Source organism: Nyctereutes procyonoides, unplaced genomic scaffold (genome assembly GCF_905146905.1).
Source record: "Nyctereutes procyonoides isolate TBG_1078 unplaced genomic scaffold, NYPRO_anot_genome, whole genome shotgun sequence".
NCBI lineage: Eukaryota > Metazoa > Chordata > Mammalia > Carnivora > Canidae > Nyctereutes > Nyctereutes procyonoides.
Genome location: NW_026575135.1, coordinates 7,744,572 through 7,763,242, shown reverse-complemented (window position 1 = coordinate 7,763,242; position 18,671 = coordinate 7,744,572). Strand labels below are relative to the sequence as shown.

The 18,671-nt window shown below is 41.4% G+C and overlaps 1 protein-coding gene across 5 annotated transcripts in view; it reads right to left on the bottom strand.

Moving 5' to 3' along the window:
* The window catches only part of SUSD1 (sushi domain containing 1), a 130,910-nt gene that overhangs the window by 24,734 nt on the left and 87,505 nt on the right, over window positions 1-18,671 (bottom strand). For all 5 annotated transcript variants that reach the window (XR_008661409.1, XM_055301940.1, XM_055301941.1 and 2 more), the window contains exons 11-12: window positions 7,814-7,905; window positions 6,738-6,924 (exon numbers count right to left, since the gene is read on the bottom strand). Coding sequence is in view for 4 of the 5 variants with exons in the window: in XM_055301940.1 (XP_055157915.1) it covers window positions 6,738-6,924; window positions 7,814-7,905 (279 nt within the window). In the remaining variant the exon portion in view is untranslated. The remainder of the gene's footprint in view (window positions 1-6,737; window positions 6,925-7,813; window positions 7,906-18,671) is intronic.

Below are 18,671 nucleotides of genomic sequence, written 5' to 3'. Positions count from 1 at the left end.
CAGGCTGGTTCTTAAACACATTTCAAGGTTAAATAACTTTAACTTCCAGCCATCTCTTTCCAAGGTTGTGTTCCTCATTCCCCAAAATGGTATCCCGGGCGGATGCGCTCTCCTTTCCATTAGCCTCATTACTGATTTAAGCCAGATCAGACCCAAGGCCAGAAATGAGTTGTGTCTGAGCTGGACAGTGAAGCTCTTCAACCCTGGATATTCGAAGTTGGGGAAGATGCAGAAGGGAGACTCTCATTACCATTCCTCTACTAGAAGCAAATGACAAAGGAATATATAGGGGCTGCCAAGTGTGAAAACCCTGCAGAGTAAGGAGAAAAGCACTGAAGAAGAACATGCCCTACAAAATATTATAATATAGTATGAAGTTAAAAAAATATATAGTATAAAGTTACAATAATTGAAACGGTAAGGTGCGAGCACAGGACAGGCAAAGCAATGGAAAAAGCTAGAGGGCCTAGAAAGAGACCCAAACAAACAAATGAGAAGATAGTATATGACATGGACAGTCGTTCCAAATGTGGCGGGAAACTGGCTTATCATGTAGGGGGAAAAAATTACCATGTAAATTTATACCATACATCAAGATGAATTCCAAATGGGTCTAAATTTAAAGGTGAAAAGCAAAATTATGAGGAAGCATTAGAGGGGCACATGGCTAACTCAGTCAGTAGAGTGTGTGACTCTTGATTTGGGGGACCTGAGTTCAAGCCCCACATTGGGCACAGAGCTAACATTAAAAAGAAGAAGAAGCGCTCCCTGGGTGGCGCAGCGGTTTGGCGCCTGCCTTTGGCCCAGGGCGAGATCCTGGAGACCCGGGATCGAATCCCACGTTGGGCTCCCAGTGCATGGAGCCTGCTTCTCCCTCTGCCTGTGTCTCTGCCTCTCTCTCTCTCTCTCTCTGTGTGACTATCATAAATAAATAAATAAATAAATAAATAAATAAATAAATAGAAGAAGCAGCAGCAGCAGCAGCATTAGAAAATATGAAAGAATAAGAATTGATCTAATTTCAGGGTGGGGAAGGCTTTTCTTAGCATGACCAGAGGCAGAAACTATAAAACAATCAATAGAATTGATTACATGAAAATTTAAAATGTCTAAATGTAAGAAGAATATCGGCAAGAAAACTAAACAGTAAATAGCCTGGGGGGATTATAATAGGTACAGCCAAAGATTAATATCATTAGTGTAGGCAAACTATTAAAATCAATAAGAGAAAGGAGGCAATACAAATGAAAACATGTTAAAATCCCCTAAAACGTACCAAAATGAACAAAAGAGAACCCAAAGTAGAAAATTGTATCTGCACTAAAACTAACAGAAGTCCCAATTTTACTATCAACTTCGAGTTAAATGCAAGGAATTAACCCCCACACAAAAATACACGTAAAGACACTGTGATGTTTCTTTTCTAATCCCTGGCACCGCCCCAGATGGACCATGCCACACGCTGAAGGCATGGCCAGTAGAAATTGACAGCAGTAGAAAAAAAATGGCAGCTGACCCCATAAAGGGGGGTCATCATCAGCTATCACAAGGCTGGCCACGTCTCCCCTGTCACCAAAGTTATGGACTCGGCCTTCCCAAGGAGAAGGGGCAATGTTCCTTTCATCTTTAAGTCCCCTCTTCAGCACTTAGCACAGGTCTTTGTGCGTAGCCAGTCAATAAATATTTGCTGGGTTAAGTTATTACGTCATGCCCCTCCCACTCCCAACACACACAGAAAATCTGGCTCTCAGGCCTATGATGTAAAGAAACGGTCCCATTCATATTTTGGCAAACCAACCGTATCCAGCCCATTTTCTCCTGTGGTGCATCATCTCGTCTCCTGAGGCCCAGGCCCAGATGTGGCTGTTTTCGGTGAGGGGAGCTGGGATCCATCCAATCCCCGAGAGCCATTCACTTGGGGGTTTGGGGTTCGATTTGCTGCTAGAAAGCCGTTGGGAGGTCGCTGAGGATCAGAGCACCAGGTGGCCCATGGAGGCTTGGAAGGGCGTGTGTGCCTCCCTGCTGGCCTATGCAGGGGTCAAAAAACCTGTGACCCGGAAAGACTGAGAGAGTCCCGACGAAGAGGGAACAGCTGGGACGAGAAAGTCAGTCCCTGTCCCAACTCTACCGCAGCTTCTGCCCCTGGGAGCCAGGGACTCCCTGCGACCAGCCTAAGGAGACGGGGTCTCGGAGGACACATGAGGGCACGATCTTTGGATGGTGTGCGGGCCGCCAGCCCCAGAGGGGAAGCCTCCTGCACAAGATCTCAACAGATGTGGGCCTGCACGGTCCTTCCGGGGGGGGGGGGGGCATCCAACGGCAAGGGGGGGGCCTCAGGGGGAGGCTGTGGCTCCCGGTTCTGGGGGGAATCGCAGGCACCCTGACTGGGCCCATCTCCACTAGGAGGCCCGTCTGATAACGCTCGGGACACACGTGTGTTTTCAACTGCTCTCCTGAGCATCTGAAAAAGTACATTCTCCTTCCCTTCTGGAGAATGGGGGCAGAGATGGGGAGGTGGGAGTGGTCAGGGCTCCGCGTGGAAGGCAAACGTGGGGAAGGACTGGTTTCCTTGTTTCCTTGATATTTTTTCTTCCCTCTTCCCCTCCAGCATTCTTGGCTCTATCATAAATACCCAACCACAAATGATCACTGTGTTGTGTACACAAGCAGTTTAGCTTGACAGTTCTGCACACATTTGCTTTGTCTCTCTGCCCCCCCCCTCCCCGCCCACACACTTTCCCCTCCCTGGTCCTCTCCTGCTCCCTGTAGGAAGACAATTTTGCCAACCAGCTTCCTGCCTTGGCTAGGAAATGGCGTAGCCCGCGTGTGAAAGCTCTTCTGACCCTGGATCTACACCAAGGATGAAAGTTTGCTCTTCCCTCTGCCCTCGAGGGCGTAGAAGTGGTGGCCCTCTTTGGAAGAAGTCAGAAGTCAGCTCCCTGGGCCCTACCTGAGGAAGCCTGTCAGCCCGGGGTAGAAATTCTGGAAGAAGGATCTGGCCTCCCCCTCGCCTCTGAGCTGCTCGGCTCCCCATCTCACTGGAACACTTGCCTCTGTCCTTCAACATGCCTCGAACTTGCGTCCTCCTCTGAGGTCAGCGACATATTTAAAGCACTTGCCTTCATCCTGTTCCCCTCAGTAAGTTTTAGTTTAATGCTAAGACATTCGGGAGGGAAATTCCATTCACATTTCTTCTGGGAAATCAGCTGCTGTGTTTTCCAGACCCAAATCCCTTGCCTCACATTTCTGGTAAAATTCAAAAGTTCATGATTTTACTGAAACAAAGCCATTTCTTAGGCAATCAGGCATGCCTCCTCCTTTTTTTTTTTTTTATTGGAGTTCGATTTGCCAACATATAGCAGATCACCCAGTGCTCATCCTGCAAAGCGCCCCCCGTCAGTGCCCGTCACCCAGTCACCCCAACCCCCTACCCACCTCCCTTTCTACCACCCCTTGTTCGTTTCCCAGAGTTAGGAGTCTCTCATGTGCTGTCACCCTCTCTGATATTTCCCACTCATTTTCTCTCCTTTGCCCTTTAATCCCTTTCACTATTTTTTATATTCCTCAAATGAATACCTCCTTCTATCAACACTCAAGGCTCTCTTTTTCTCCCCTTTTAATGAAAGAGAGGGCTTGGGTAGTTTTGTTGATTGGTTGGTTGGTTTTTACCCTTTTGGAAGGCCCGCTTGATCTTTCAACTTGAATTTTCACACTTTTTTAAAATTTCAAAATCTTTAAAGTGGGGTTGAGTTGGAACACAAGCAGCCATCCTCTCAAAGAGCTTAGCTAAGGGTCTCAATGGACTTAGACGGCTCAACAGTGCCCCCTGGTGACCACGAGCACACGGCTCTTGGGCTGCTAGGCTACATTTAGCCTGCAAAACAAGGTAGAAATACGTGTCTCAAGAAGAAATTCCCCTCCCCAACTCAAGAAATACGATATACTAATTTGAATCAGCAATGCAGACCATCCAAGACACAGCAAGGACCAAAGGGCAGGAAACTAAACAGCTTTTCATCTGAATAAGTCGCAGCAGAGGGAGGAACACCCAATCGAACATTACTTCTCTTTCCAGCCCGAAAGTTGAATTTTTTTCGTTTGAAAGCTTTCCTTAACTAACCAGGCATCCCCTCAATACCAATACCACCCAGGGGCCATTCAGGGTTTGTTGTGCTACGTGCCAGCACTGTCTTTACATCTCTGCCTTTGAGGACCTCCTATTTTCACAGGGGTGAAAGAAAATAAACAAGTAAAGTAAAAACAAAACAAAACAAAAACAAGTTTTGTGATGAAATTCAGGCAGGGTAAGTGGATAGAGAGTGGTGGTGGGAGATGGAGGTTATTTGAAAGGACTGGCAGGGAGAGCTCCTCCAAGGTAATGACATCTGAGCAGAGACCTGGATGATTATTAAGAAGCCATGTGCACGATATTCCCCAGAAAAGGTAAAGGGTGGATGGAAAGGCATCGATGCGCAAACAGGTTTGACCCCTCTGAGGAACAGCAAGGAGGGTACAGAGGACAGATGCTTAGCGAGAAAGGAGGAGAGTAGAGATGAAGTCAGTGAGGAAGGTGGGGGTGAGGAAACTGAATCCTATTCCAAGACCAATGCAGACTCACTGGACAGTTTTCAGCTGGGGATGACATGTTCTCCAATGCATTTTTAAAAAATCACTCTGAGGGGACGCCTGGGTGGCTCAGGGGTTGAGTGTCTGCCTTCGGCTCAGGGCTTGATCCTGGGATCAGGGATCGAGTCTTGCATTGGGAGCCTGTTTCTTCCTCTGCCTGTGTCTCTGCTTCTGTGTGTGTCTCTGATAAATAAATAAATAAATCTTTTTAAAAAATAATAAAATAAAAAATCACTCTGAGTCCTGAGTGATCTTTTTAAAGTTACGGTCTTCATTGTAATATAGAGGTGGGGATGCGGGGCAGGAGAACAACAGGCACTCGTGAAAGCAGAAAGACCAGTAAGAAAGCTACTGTAGAAGTCCAAGCCAGAGGTGGCTGGCTTGGATAAGGCTGCTTTGTGGTGAAGGTGAGGGTGGGGAGTAGCTGAGTTCAGGATACATTTTAGAAAGCAGCCAATGGGGCTTATTGATGGATTAGGAGTCGGTGGGGAGGGGTAGACTCTTAATGGCCTGGGCAACTAGTGAAGAGGAATGCCAATAACCAGGGCAGAGAAGCCTGGGTGGGAAATGGCTTTGGAGGTGAGAGAAGAGTTGAGAAATCAAAATCCTCTTGGACTTGACTATTGAGTGGTCAAGAGATGATTACGAGATGTTTAAAAGATGACCGCATATATGAGTGTGGAACTCAGGGGAGAGTCTGGGACCAGGATCCATCGTTGGGAATCCTCAGCAGACAGGCAATGTTTACAGCCACGAGACTGGTACAGGAGGAAGGGGTACATAACGAAAAAGGAACAGAATCAGGCAGAGAGGGCATTACTAAAAGTGGATGGAGCCAGCAAAGAGGCCTGAGAAGGAGTAGCAAGGCAGGAGGCCCAAAAGCCAAGAGAAAAAGTGTCTGGTGAAGGAGGGGGTGTCAGATGATGTGGGGGGAAAAATCAGATACACTGAGACACTTTCAGGAGAGCAGTGTGGACAGGACAACTGCCTCCGGATTGGAACCAGTGAAAGAGGAAGCAGGAAGTTGGCATGTGGAGCCTACATAACAGACGCTTCTTTTAAGAAGTTTTACTGTAAAAGGGATGCCATGGAAGTAGCTGGAGGGAATGTGGGGTCAAAGGAAGTTTCTGGTTTCTTTGTTTTCATTTTAAAAAAGGAGACTACAACATGCTCATGCAGTGTTGGGACCCTTTCTCCATTGGGTGGGGGGCACGATGAATAGGGAGGAAAGGATGGGATCCAATGCCCCTGAGGGTGGTGGTCACCTTAGAAGTGGGGACAGGAGCGAAGACAGAAGACGCAGCCCTGTGTGTAGGTAGCCTTGGGAGACGTGGGAGAGGCAAATCCCCCCCCCCCATTACTTCTAATTGTTCCGTGAGGTGAGAAACAAGAAGCTAATACTTAGAGTATTAGCTCAGAGTGTGGGGGGAGGGTCAGGGTGGGGGGAATATCCCAGATGTGAGGAGAGACAGAAAATGAGTGGAGGATGAATTCACTGGGGGACCGAAGCACGACTGCCAATCACTCTTCCCTGAGAATAGCCGACTCTTGAGGCCCCTGTGACAAAATGGCAATGACACATGACTGACAAACAGTAATGTGGAAAAATTCCTTTCAGGTATGAAATATTTCAAAGATCCCAAAGGACTGTAACCAGCGCTCCTGTACATGCTTGCCAGATTTAATTCGTGTTAATATTTTGTCTCAACTATCTTTTTAGCGGGGGGCACCTGGGTGGCGGCTCAGTGGTTGAGCATCTGCCTTTGGCTCAGGTCATGATCCCAGGGTCCTGGGACTGAGTCCCACATTGGGCTTGCCACGGGAAGCCTGTTTCTCTCTCTACATATGTCTCTGCCTCTCTCTGTGTGTCTCTCATAAATAAAATCTTAAAAAAAAAAAGGCAAAAACAAAAAAACTATCTTTTTAGAAAGGAAAACATGCCAGTCATAACTACAGCACCTTTAGGGTCCTTCCCTGGTTCCATGACCTTCTTCTCTTGCTCTTAAAGTCCGCTCTATAACCATAGGAAGCAATCCTGTTCCTCTTGATCCGGGCCTGTCTATGGCTCTATGGTGACTTTGTTCATACAAATGCTGCCATTCAAGATTTACCTGAAATCTGGGTTGTCAGAAAGAGGACCACAGGACGTTCGGAAGACAAAGCCTGGATGCTGACACTGTAGTTGGTGCCCGGACATAGGTCCAAGCACATCTCAGGAGCCTGGCTGCTGGCAGTGATATTAAAGGTCATTTCCTGGGCAAATTCCTTCTGATACCATCTCTGGCCTTGAATGTGGAACTGAAACACAGGAAAGTTTACTAGGTGAATGGTTGGCTCGGAAGGAGCTTTCTCATGAGCAAACTTGCTCTCAACTCTCAAGTTCCTTCGAAAAGTGAAAAAAGAACAGTGAGCAAGTATTAGAGTTGTAATACCATCCACACTGTCATTACGATCTATCAGTATAATAAAAAATGTCTTTAAATCAAAATGTCCAAAAGGCTGAGGCCCCAGTACAATTTTCTCCTTCTTGTTCTCACATGTACAATGAACAATGTCAAAGTCTCTTGGCAAAGCTGCAAGAGCACAAGGCCACAGAACATTTTCCTAGAGAGAAGACGAAGAATCTGAACTAAGGCTTCTCCAAAGCAGGACCTGAATGAGGGCACTCCGAGCTGGCCTGGTAGAATTTCGGCAGGGCTTTTCTCCTCTGCTGCTCCTGTCTGACATTCCCAACACTTCCCTGTAACATCCCAGCACCTGGGCCAATAGACATACTTTTCTGCCCACTTAATTTTTTCTAGTACCAGCTCATCCCATGGTGAACCACAATAGCTACAAAAGTTCTCCTTGACTCTCTAGACAACATGTCCAGACCCTGGTCAGAGACACTGGTGTGAGGAGACACACACAGGCAAAAGCCATGGGTTCCTCCCATGGATACTGTGTGAGCATCAACTCTGCATAGGCCATGTGCACAAAGAAACTCTCACAGCTTACTCAGCCATCCCCAAGGTCTTTCTTCAAATATGTAGGACGAGTGTCCATTCTCTTGCTTTGTCTTGCAATTCTTGCTATCAATCTGCCATTGATAATAACAGCTATGTAAGTAGATGTTTAGGTTTGCTGATGTATTTTTAAACCTCCCACACTAGACAACATCTATACATAGAATAACTTAGTAACTTACTGAATACATCTCCTCTATATCAGCTGTCTTTGTACTTCTCCATCTCAAGCAGGTTTCATTAAATATTGAAATGTTACTGATGATCTGTTTTACTGCAGGGGGGAAAGAAAGAAAAATCAACTTACACTCTACATGAAAATACTACCATCTATAGAGCATGCAATTCTTGATTTTGGGATTGTGATTCAGAGGCCCATGTTGGGTATAGGGATTACTTTAAAAATAAAATATTTTTTAAGAAAAGGGTAGTGGAAAGGGACGTGGGCAGGGGGATGGGATAACTGGGTGGTGGGCACTGAGGAGGGCACTTGATGGGATGAGGCCTGGGTGTTATACTATATGTTGGCAAATTAAACTTCAATTAAAAAAAAGAGAAAATACTACCTTAAATAAAATTTATTTATTTGAAAGAGGGAGAGAGCACTTGTGTGGGGGGAGGGTGGGCAGAGGGAGAGGGAGAGAGAGAGTCTTTTAGGCAGACTCCATGCTGAGCACAGAGCCCAATAAGGGGCTAGGTCCCAGGACCTTGAGATCATGACCTGAGCCAAAACCAAGAGTCGGATGCTTAACCAACTATGCCACCCAGATGCTGCCCCAAAATACTATGTTTTAATCAAGTTATATATTAGGATGATTTCAGCAGTACTTTAATTTTAAAATTAATGGTAGCAGCACTTTTATATTTATGTAAACTCAATCCTGATAAAATTAAAAGATGCTCAATCAGAGGATCCATCTTAAATCCAATCACTGCAAACTTCCCTAGTTTATTAACCTAAAACTGCAGCTTGGCTTTGGGCCTCATTTATACAAATAAGTATCAGTTTCAAATTCTGAGCTGGGAGGAATACCTCAGCAGAGAATTGAGAAGTGCTCTTAGAAGAACTGAAAAAGATTTGCTTCTAAGAGTTTCACAGGACGGGTGCCTGGGTAGGTCAGTCAGTTGAGCATCCGACTCTTGATTTCCACTCAGGTTATGATTTCAGGGTTGTGAGATCAAGCCCCACATCAGGCTCCACACTTGGTAGGGAGGCTGCTAGAGATTCTCTCCTTCTGCTCCTCCTCCCACTCAACTTCTCTCTCTCTCCCCAATAAGTAAGTAAATAAATAAATAAAATCTTTAAAAAAAATAGAGTTTCATAGCAACATGGCAATGATTAATAAGTGAAAAAGACAACTCCCAAAGCACATGAAAAAAGAAAGTCTCACAGGAGCCAAGCCTTTATTGTGTAAGCCCCTGGCCTGACAGGTTCCTGTGAATGAAGCCACATTGGTAGACGTGACCTTTCTTTATGGATTGGGCAGCCTTGCCAGAGGAAACCAGTTCCACAGGTCACAAGCTATAACTTCAAATGCTGTAAGACAGAGTAGATAAGAAAGTACAAGTGATTCAGAAGAATGCAACTCACTATTGGATATAGAAGGTTTTAGAGATAAGTAGCAGTGGTCCAAAGACCCTTATGTTTATGAAATTTTCAAAAACCAATAACCTCAATACTATTTAAATAGTTCCAGGGGAGGGGTGGTGGAAATAAATAAATAGATAGATAAGCAGATAGATAAATAAAATAAACAGTTACAGACCATACGAAAAGGTAGAGAATTGCCCAATTTATTCAAGATGACTAGATAAACAACAATGCCCAAACTGTACAAGGACAGAATGAGCAATTACTAAACACACTATGCCAAACTAATCACGGGTAGTAAAACAATGAGGCAATTTCTAATAAAGTTGAGAACAATACAAGGATGCATGGTCTCATAGCTATTATTTAGCATTAACTAGAAGATTCTAGACAACATGGAAAGAGACAAGAATAAAAGAACTATAAGTACCAGGAAGAAAGGGAACAAATGATGTCACTGTCAGTAAATCTAATGGAATCTACTGGAAAAAAAATAGTTTGTAAACAACAGAAAAACAAATACAAATAATAGGACTTTGGCAAAGTATACCCAAATACAAGAACATAGAAAAATTAGTACTTGTTGATGTATCTGCAAGAACAAGTATGGTATGCTGAAAACAGACCCCCCAAAATGTCCATATCCATCTGTGACCGTGTTACCTTATATGGCAGAAGGACTTTGTAGTGTGATGAAGGCAGGGAGATTATCCAGAATTATCTAGATGAGCCTAATGTAGAGATCACACTCCTTATAAGAGACAAAAAGATCAGAGTTAGAGAGCAATTTAAGGACAAAAGGGGCAATTAAGTCAAGGAGCTTCAGAAATGGAGGATGGGTCCCACAAGCCAAGAAATGTAGGTGAGATCTAGAAATTGGAAAGGACAACAAAATGGATTCCCTTCTCTAGCCTCCAGAATAAATACAGGCCTGCTGCCACCATACTTTTAACATAACAAAACTGATTCAGATTTCTGACCTCCAGAAATATAATAAATTCACATTGTTTTAAGTCACTAAATATGCAGTAATTTGTCATACTAGCAATAGGAAACTAAGACAACAAATAAATTACAATAAAAAGGTGCAGCACCCAGCTGTCATGCATGGCCCAACTACTACAGAGTGCCATGCACAGCTGCCTCCACATGCTCCACCCAGCCACTGATGCATGCTGCACCCAGCCTTGTGCCCCCAGCTACCACAGCACTTCAGAAAATCCAGTATAGGATAGCAATGCATAACAAATTTGCTACCACCACCACCCACTTTCAAGTTCCCTGACAGGCATGCTTACCCTGCCTGGGTCCCTCTAACACTAACACGAACACAGCCCACAACAGGCAGACAGTCAGTGTAGACAACTGTACTAAAAGGAAAAGTGACTCAGACACAACAGCAATCTACACACATAGCAACACACATAGGATACTCTCCTGTAGTGCCAGATCTTGGTGAACAGGGGACACGGCACTGTAGGGTACTACAAGACTTCTTCATAAAGTCACTACTTTCAAGAATAGATGACATAGCTGACTTTCTTAAAACAAAGATACAAACACAGAGAGGCAGACAAAATGAGGAGATAGAGAAATTTACCCCCAACAAAGGACAGGACAAGGCCACAGCCAGATATCTAAGCAAAACAGATATAAGTAACATGCCTGATAGAGAATTTAAAGCAATGATCATAAGGATACTCACTGGATCTGAGAAGAGTGGAAGACATGAGTGAGACGCTAAGATGGAGATAAGGAATAACATAGCAGAGATAAAGGGCTCAATAAACAAAATGAGAAAAAAACTTGAAATGAGTAACAGAATGGAAGAAACAAAGGAATTAATTAGTGACCTAGAAGACAGAGTAATGGGAAGTAATCAAATTGAACAAAAGATAGAAAAAAGAATTATGCAAAACGGGAACAGACTTAGGGAACTCAGTAACTGCATCATACATAATGACATTTGTGTTATAGAAGTCCCAAGAAAAGAAAAAAGAAAAGAGGACAGATAATTTATTTGAAGAAATAATAACTGGGGGTGCCTGGGTAGCTCACTCAGTCAAGTGTCTGCCTTTGGCTTGGGTCATGATCCCAGGGTCCTGGGACTGAGTCTTGCATTGAGCTCCCTGCTCAGCAGGGAGTCTGCTTCTCCCTCTGCTCCTTATGCTCTCTCTCTCTTGCTTACTCTCCCTCTCTCACATAAATAAATTTTAAAATCTTTTAAGAAAAAGAAAAGAGAAGAGAAAAGAAAAAAGAAAAGAAAATAACTAATAACTGAAAAATTCCCTAAACTGGGGAAGGAAACAAATATCCAGATCCAGGAGGCACAGAGAACTCCAGTCGACATCAACAAAAGCAGACCCACACCAAGACATATTGTAATTAAATAACAAAATATAGTGATAAAGAAAAAAAAATTTAAAGCAGCAAGAAAAAAGAAGACAGTAACTTAGATGGGAAAACTCATAAGGCTGCAGGAGATTTTTCAACAGAAATTTTAAAAGCCAGCAGAAAATGGCATGATATATTCAAAATTCTGAATGAGAAAAGTCTGCAGCCAAAAACACTTTCTCCAGCAAGGCTATCATTCAAAACAGAAAGAGAGATAAAGAGGTTCCCAGACAAACAAAACTAAAGGAGTTTGTGAACACTAAGCCAGCCCTGCAAGAAATATTAAAGGGGATTCTCTGAGTAGAAAGGAGATGGGATCCCTGGGTGGTGCAGCGGTTTGGCGCCTGCCTTTGGCCCAGGGCGCGATCCTGGAGATCCAGGATCGAATCCCACGTCAGGCTCCCGGTGCATGGAGCCTGCTTCTCCCTCTGCCTATGTCTCTGCCTCTCTCTCTCTCTCTCTCTCTCTCTCTCTCTGTGTGACCATCATAAATAAATAAAAGTTAAAAAAATTAAAAAAAAGAAAGGAGACCAAAAGTAATAGTATAAAGGTAGGAAACACAAAAGCAGTAATAATGAATATTTCTATTAAAAAATCAGTCAAGGAACTCACAAAATTAAGAATATGATATATAATAACATATATCTAAAACACGGGGAGGAGAGAAGACTGGGCTCAAACTTAAGCAACCATCAAGTTAATATAGACTGTTATATGCAGAAGATATTATGTACAAACTGAATGGTAACCATATATCAAAAAACCATAATAAACATGCAAAGAATAAAGAGGAAGAAATCCAAATATATTACTAAAGAAAACCAGCAGAGAGAGAGAGAAGAAAGTTATCAAAGAAAAACTTCAGAAACAACAAAAATAATAAAATGGCAATAAATACATATCTATCAATAATTTCTTTGAATGTAAATGAACTACACACTCCAACCAAAAGATACAGGGTGACAGAATGATTTTTTAAAAAATCCCATCTATATGCTGCCTACAAGATATTCATTTCAGACCTAAAGACACCTGCAGATTGAAAGCAAAAGGATGGAGAAACATCATGCAAATGGATGTCAAAAGAAAGCCAGAGTCAGACAAAATGGACTTTTAAAACAAAGATTATAATAAGAGACAAAGAAGGACACTATATAATAATAAAAGGGACAATCCAACAAGACAATTAAAAAATTATATTTATGAACCCAACATAAAAGCACCCAAATACATGAAACAGTTACTAACAGACATAAAAGAACTAGTCAATAATAATACAATAATAGTAAAGAACTTTAACATCCCACTTACATCAATGGACAGATCCTCTATCCAGAAAATCAACAAGGAAACAGTGGTTTTGATTGACACAATGGAACAGAAGTATTTGACAGATATATTCAGAACATTCCATTCTAAAAACAACAGAATACATATTCTTTGCAAGTGCACAAGTAACATTCTCCAGAATAAATGACATATTAGGCCACATAACCTGCCTCAACAAATTTAAAAACATCGAAGTCATACCATGCATCTTTTCTGACCACAATGCAATGAAACTAGAAGCCAATCATAAGAAAAAAAAATGTGTAAAGACCATAAATGCATGGAGGTTAAATAACATGCTGCTAAACAATAAATGGGCCAACGAAGAAATAAAAGAAAAATTAAAGAGTACATGGAAACAAATGAAAATAAAAACACGAAGGTCCAAAACCTTTGGGATGCAGCCAAAGCAATTCTGAGAGTTTATAGCAATACAGACCTACTTCAAAAAGCAAGAAAAACCTCACATAAACAACGTAACCTTACATCTAAAAGAGCTAGAAAAAGAAAAGCAAATGAAACTTAAAACCAGCAGAAGGAATGAAGTAAAGATGAGAGCACATGGCGCCTGGGTGGCTCAGTTGGTGAAGTGTCTGACTCTGGCTTTTGGCTCAGGTCATGATCTTAAGGTGTGAGACTGAACCCCTTGTTGGGCTCCATGCTCAGCGTGGATCCTGCTTAAGATTCTCTCTCCTCCTCTTCCTCTGCCCCTCCTGCTGCTCATGCGTGCTCTTTCTCTCTCTCTTTTTCTCTCTCTCATTCTCTTGCTCTATCTCTCTAAAAATACTTTTTAAATTAAAGCAATAAAGATGAGAGGAGAGATAAATGATATAGAAATGAAAATAAAAACAATAGGACAGGGGATCCCTGGGTGGTTCAGCGGTTTAGCACTCGCCTTCGGCCCAGGGTGTGATCCTGGAGACCCAGGATCGAGTACCAAGTCAGGCTCCCTACATGGAGCCTGCTTCTCCCTCTGCCTGTGTCTCTGCCTCTCTCTTTGTCTCTCATGAATAAATAAATAAAATCTTTAAAAAAAATAGGACAAATCAATGAAACCAGGAGCTGATTCTCTGAAAACAAAACAAAACTGATAAACCTCTAGCCAGATTTCTCAATATAAAAAAGAGAGAGATGACTTAAATAAAATCACAAATGAGAGGAGAAATATCAACCAACACTACAGAAACACAAACAGTTGGAAGAGAATATCATGAAAAACTATACACCAATAAACTGGACAACTTAAAAGAAATTATAAATTCCTAGAAATATGTAAACTACCACAACTTGAAGAATAAAAAGAAAATTTGAACAGACCAATAACCACCCAAAAAATTGAATCAGTAATCAAAAAGCTCCCAACAACAACAACAACAACAAAAAAGCTCCCAACAAACAAAAGTCCTGGACCAGATGGCTTTATAGACAAATTCTACCAAATATTTATTTATTTATTTTTATTTCTACCAAACATTTAAAGACAAAGTAATACCTATTCTTTTCCAACTCTTCCAAAAAGTAGAAAAGGAAGGAAAAGTTCTAAATTCCTTTTATGAGGCTGGCATTATCCTGATACCAAAACTGGATAAAGATACTACTAAAAAAGAAAAATATAGGCCAATATCTCTGATGAACATGGATGCAAAAATCCTCAGCCAAATACTAGCAAACTGAATCCAACAGTTCATTAAAAAAAAATAATTCATCACGACTAAGTGGGATTTATTCCCAGGGTACAAGCGTGGTTCAATATTCACAAATCAATCAATGAGATACATCACATCAAAAAGAGAAAGGATAAGAATCATATCATTTCAACAGATGTAGGAAAAGCATATGACAAATACAACATCCATTCATGATAAAAATCCTCAACAATGGTCTAAGAGGGAACATACCTCAACATAATAAAGGCCTTATATGAAAAAGTCATAGCTAATATTACCCTTAACAGGGAAACATTGAGAGCCCATCTACTGAGGTTAGGAACAGGACAAGGATAATCTACTCTCAACACTTTTATTCAACAAAATGCTGGAAGTCCTAGCCATAGCAATCAGACAACAAAAAGAAATATTTTTAAGGCGTCCAAACTGGTAGAAAAGAAGTAAAACTTTTGCTATCTGCAGATGGCATAATACTATATATATAAAATCCTAAAGACTCCACAGACAAACTGCTAGAACTGATAAATGAATCAGTAAAGTTGCAGGATTCAAAATCAACATACGGAAATCAGTTTCATTTTTATACACCAATAATGAAGCAGCAGAAAGAGAAATTAAGAAAACAGTCCTATTTATAATTGCACCAAAAATAACCAGATACCTAGGAATAAATCTAGCCAAAGAAGTGAAAGACTTATACTCTGAAAACTATAAAACACTGATGAAAAAAATGGAAGATGACACAAAGAAATGAAAAAACATTCCATGCTCATGAATTGGAAGAACAAATATTGTTAAAATGTCCACACCACCCAAAGCAAACTACAGATTTAATGTAACCCCTATCAAAATACCAACAGCAGTTTTCACGGAACTAGGACAAACAGTTCTAAAATTTGGTATGGAACCACAAAAGACTCTGAATAGCCAAAGCAGTCTTGAAAAAGAAAAGCAAAGCTGGAGACATCAAAATTCCAGACTTCAAGTTTTATTACAAAACTGTACTAATCAAAACATTATGGTATTGGCCAAAAGTGGACACAGAGATCAATGTAACAGAATAGAAAACTCAGAATTAAACCCACAATTATGTGGTCAATTAATCTTTGACAAAGGTGGAAAGAATATACAATGGGAAAAGGACAGTCTTTTCAATAAACTGTGTTGGAAAAACTGGACAGCAACATGTAAAAGAAAAAAAAACTGGACCACTTTACTATACCACACACAAATATAAATTCAAAATGATGAAAGGGGGCACCAGATGCTCAACCACTGAGCCTTTGGTTTAGGGCATGATCCCAGGGTTCTGGGATCGAGTCCCACATTGGGCTCCCCGCAGGTAGCCTGCTTCTCCCTCTGCCTATGTCTCTTCCTCTCTCTGTATCTCTCATGAATAAATGAATAAACTCTTTAAAAATGGATAAAAGACCTAAATATGAGACATGAAACCATCAAAATCCTACAGGAGAACACAGGCAGCAACCTTTTTTACATTGGCTATAGCAACTTTTTTTTCTAAATATCTTTCCAGAGACAAGAGAAACAAAAGCAAAAAATAAACTACTGAGACAACATCAAAATAAAAAGCCTCTTCACAGAGAAGGAAACAATCAACAAAACTAAAAGGCAACCTTTGCAAATGACATATCCAGTAAAAGGTTAGTATCCAAAATATGTAAAGACCTTATAAAACTCAACACCCCAAAACCAAATAATCCAACTAAAAACTGGGCATAAGACACGAACAGACATTTCTACAAAGAAGACATACAGATGGCCAACAGACACATAAAAAGATGTGCATCATCACTTATCATCAGGGAAATGCAAATCAAAACTACAATGAGATATCACATCACATCTGTCAGATTGACTAAAATCAACAACACAAGAAATAACAGGTGTCGGTGAGGATGTGAAGAAAAAGGAATGCACACTGGTGCAGTTACTATGGAAAACAATATGGAGGTTCCTCAAAAAGTCAAAAATGGACTACTCTATGATCCAGTAATCATACTACTGGGTATTTACCCAAAGAATACAAAAACACATGTATTCAAGGGATACATGCATCCCTATGTTTATTGCATTATTTATAATAGCCGAACTATGGAAGCAGCCTAAGTGTCCATCAACTGATGAATGGATAAAGAAGATGTGGTGTGCATGTGCACACACACACACCCCCCCACACACACACACTGGAATATTACTTGGCCATAAAAAAGAATGAAATCTTGCCATTTGCCACGACTTGGATTGAGCTAGAGAGTATAATGCTAAGTGAAGTAGGTCAGTCAGAGAAAGACAAATACCATATGATTTCACTCATATGTGGAATTTAAGAAACAAAACATGAGCAAAGGGGGGAAAAAGAGAGAGAAAGGGATACAAACCAAGAAACAGACTCTTAACTATACAGAACAAACTGATGGTTATCAGAGGGGAGGTGCCAGGGTGGGGGACGGAGGCTGAAATAGCTGATGGGGATTGAAGAGTACACTTCTTATGATAAGCACTGAGTAATGTAGAGAATGGTTGATCACTGTATGTTTATAGCAGCATTATCTACAATAGCCAAATTATGGAAGCAGCCCAAGTGTCCATCCACTGATGACTAGATAAAGAAGATATGGCATGAGGCTCCTGAGTGGCTCAGTCACTTAAGAGTCTGCCTTCAGCTCAGGTTATGATCCCAGGGTCCTGGGATTGAGCCCCACATCAAACTCCTTGTTCAGCAGGGAGTCTGCTTCTCCCTCTTCCTCTGCCTCTTCCCCAGCTTGTGTGCGTGCACGCTCTCTCTCTCAAATAAATAAATAAAAGCCAAAAAAAGAATATGTGGCATATATTTACAATGGAATATTACTCAGCCATACAAAGAATGAAATCTTGCCATTTGCAAAGACATGGATAGAGCTAGAGATTATAATGCTAAGTGAAATAAGTCAGTCAGAGAAAGACAAATACCATGATTTCACTCATACGTGGAATTTAAGAAACAGAACAAACGAGCAAGGGGGACAAAAAAAGAGAGAAAGAGATAAATGAAGAAACAAACTCTTAACTAGATAGAAGAAACTGATGGTCATCAGAGGGGAGGTGGGTGGAGGATGGGTGAAATAAGTGATGGGGATCAAGGAGAGCACTTGTCGTGATGAGCACTGGGTATTGTATGGAAGTGTTGGATCACTGTACTGTACACCTGAAATAATATTATATGGTAGGCTGAATTAAAATCAAACTTTAAAAAAATGAAATAAAATAATTAAAAGATCCCTATCCACAAAAGAAGAAACCACAAACAAACTTCAAATGACTAGAATAGAAACAGATCTCTTAGAAAATAAATCTACCTAGAAATGTCTAAGACTTAAGAAGATTTTTTTCTTCCTGAAGGACAGAAAGGAAAACAACGGAGAAATACCACATCCCTGAATGGAAAGACTGAAGAGTAAACCTTCTTGGAATGTGTTAAGTTTGCACATTCATTCAACGACTATTTAGGAAGTTCTTACCATGTACAGGCATGCTTTAGGTGCTAAGGATACAGTGGGGGGAAACGTCCCTGCATCTCAGGGAATTCATTCCAGTGAAAATGGCAGAAAAGAAAGAAGTAAACAAATAAATAAAAAATATAATCATATGTGCCAGTAAAGACTGGAGAAAGGCATGGCAGGAGGATAGAAAGCATGGCCAGGGAAGGCCCTCCATGCAGATTGTTGGTGAGTAGAGAACTGAGGATTGTGAGTGAGTCACAAGGAATGGAGGAAGAGGGGTCAAAAGGAGGCCCAAGGTCAACATCCCAGATGCAGGAATCAGCTTGGCATACCACAGAACAGAAAGCAATTTACTGCTAAAATTCGTCTAAAAGATTAAAGAGAATAGCATTTTAAAAAAACTGAATTAAAAATATTGGAAGAAGCCACAAGCAAGTATCAGTACCTATTATAAAGGCACAACAGTGTTTCTTTTTTTTTAAGATTTTATTTATTTATTAGAGACAGAGAGAGAGAGAGAGAGAGAGAGAGAGAGGCAGAGACACAGGCAGAGGGAGAA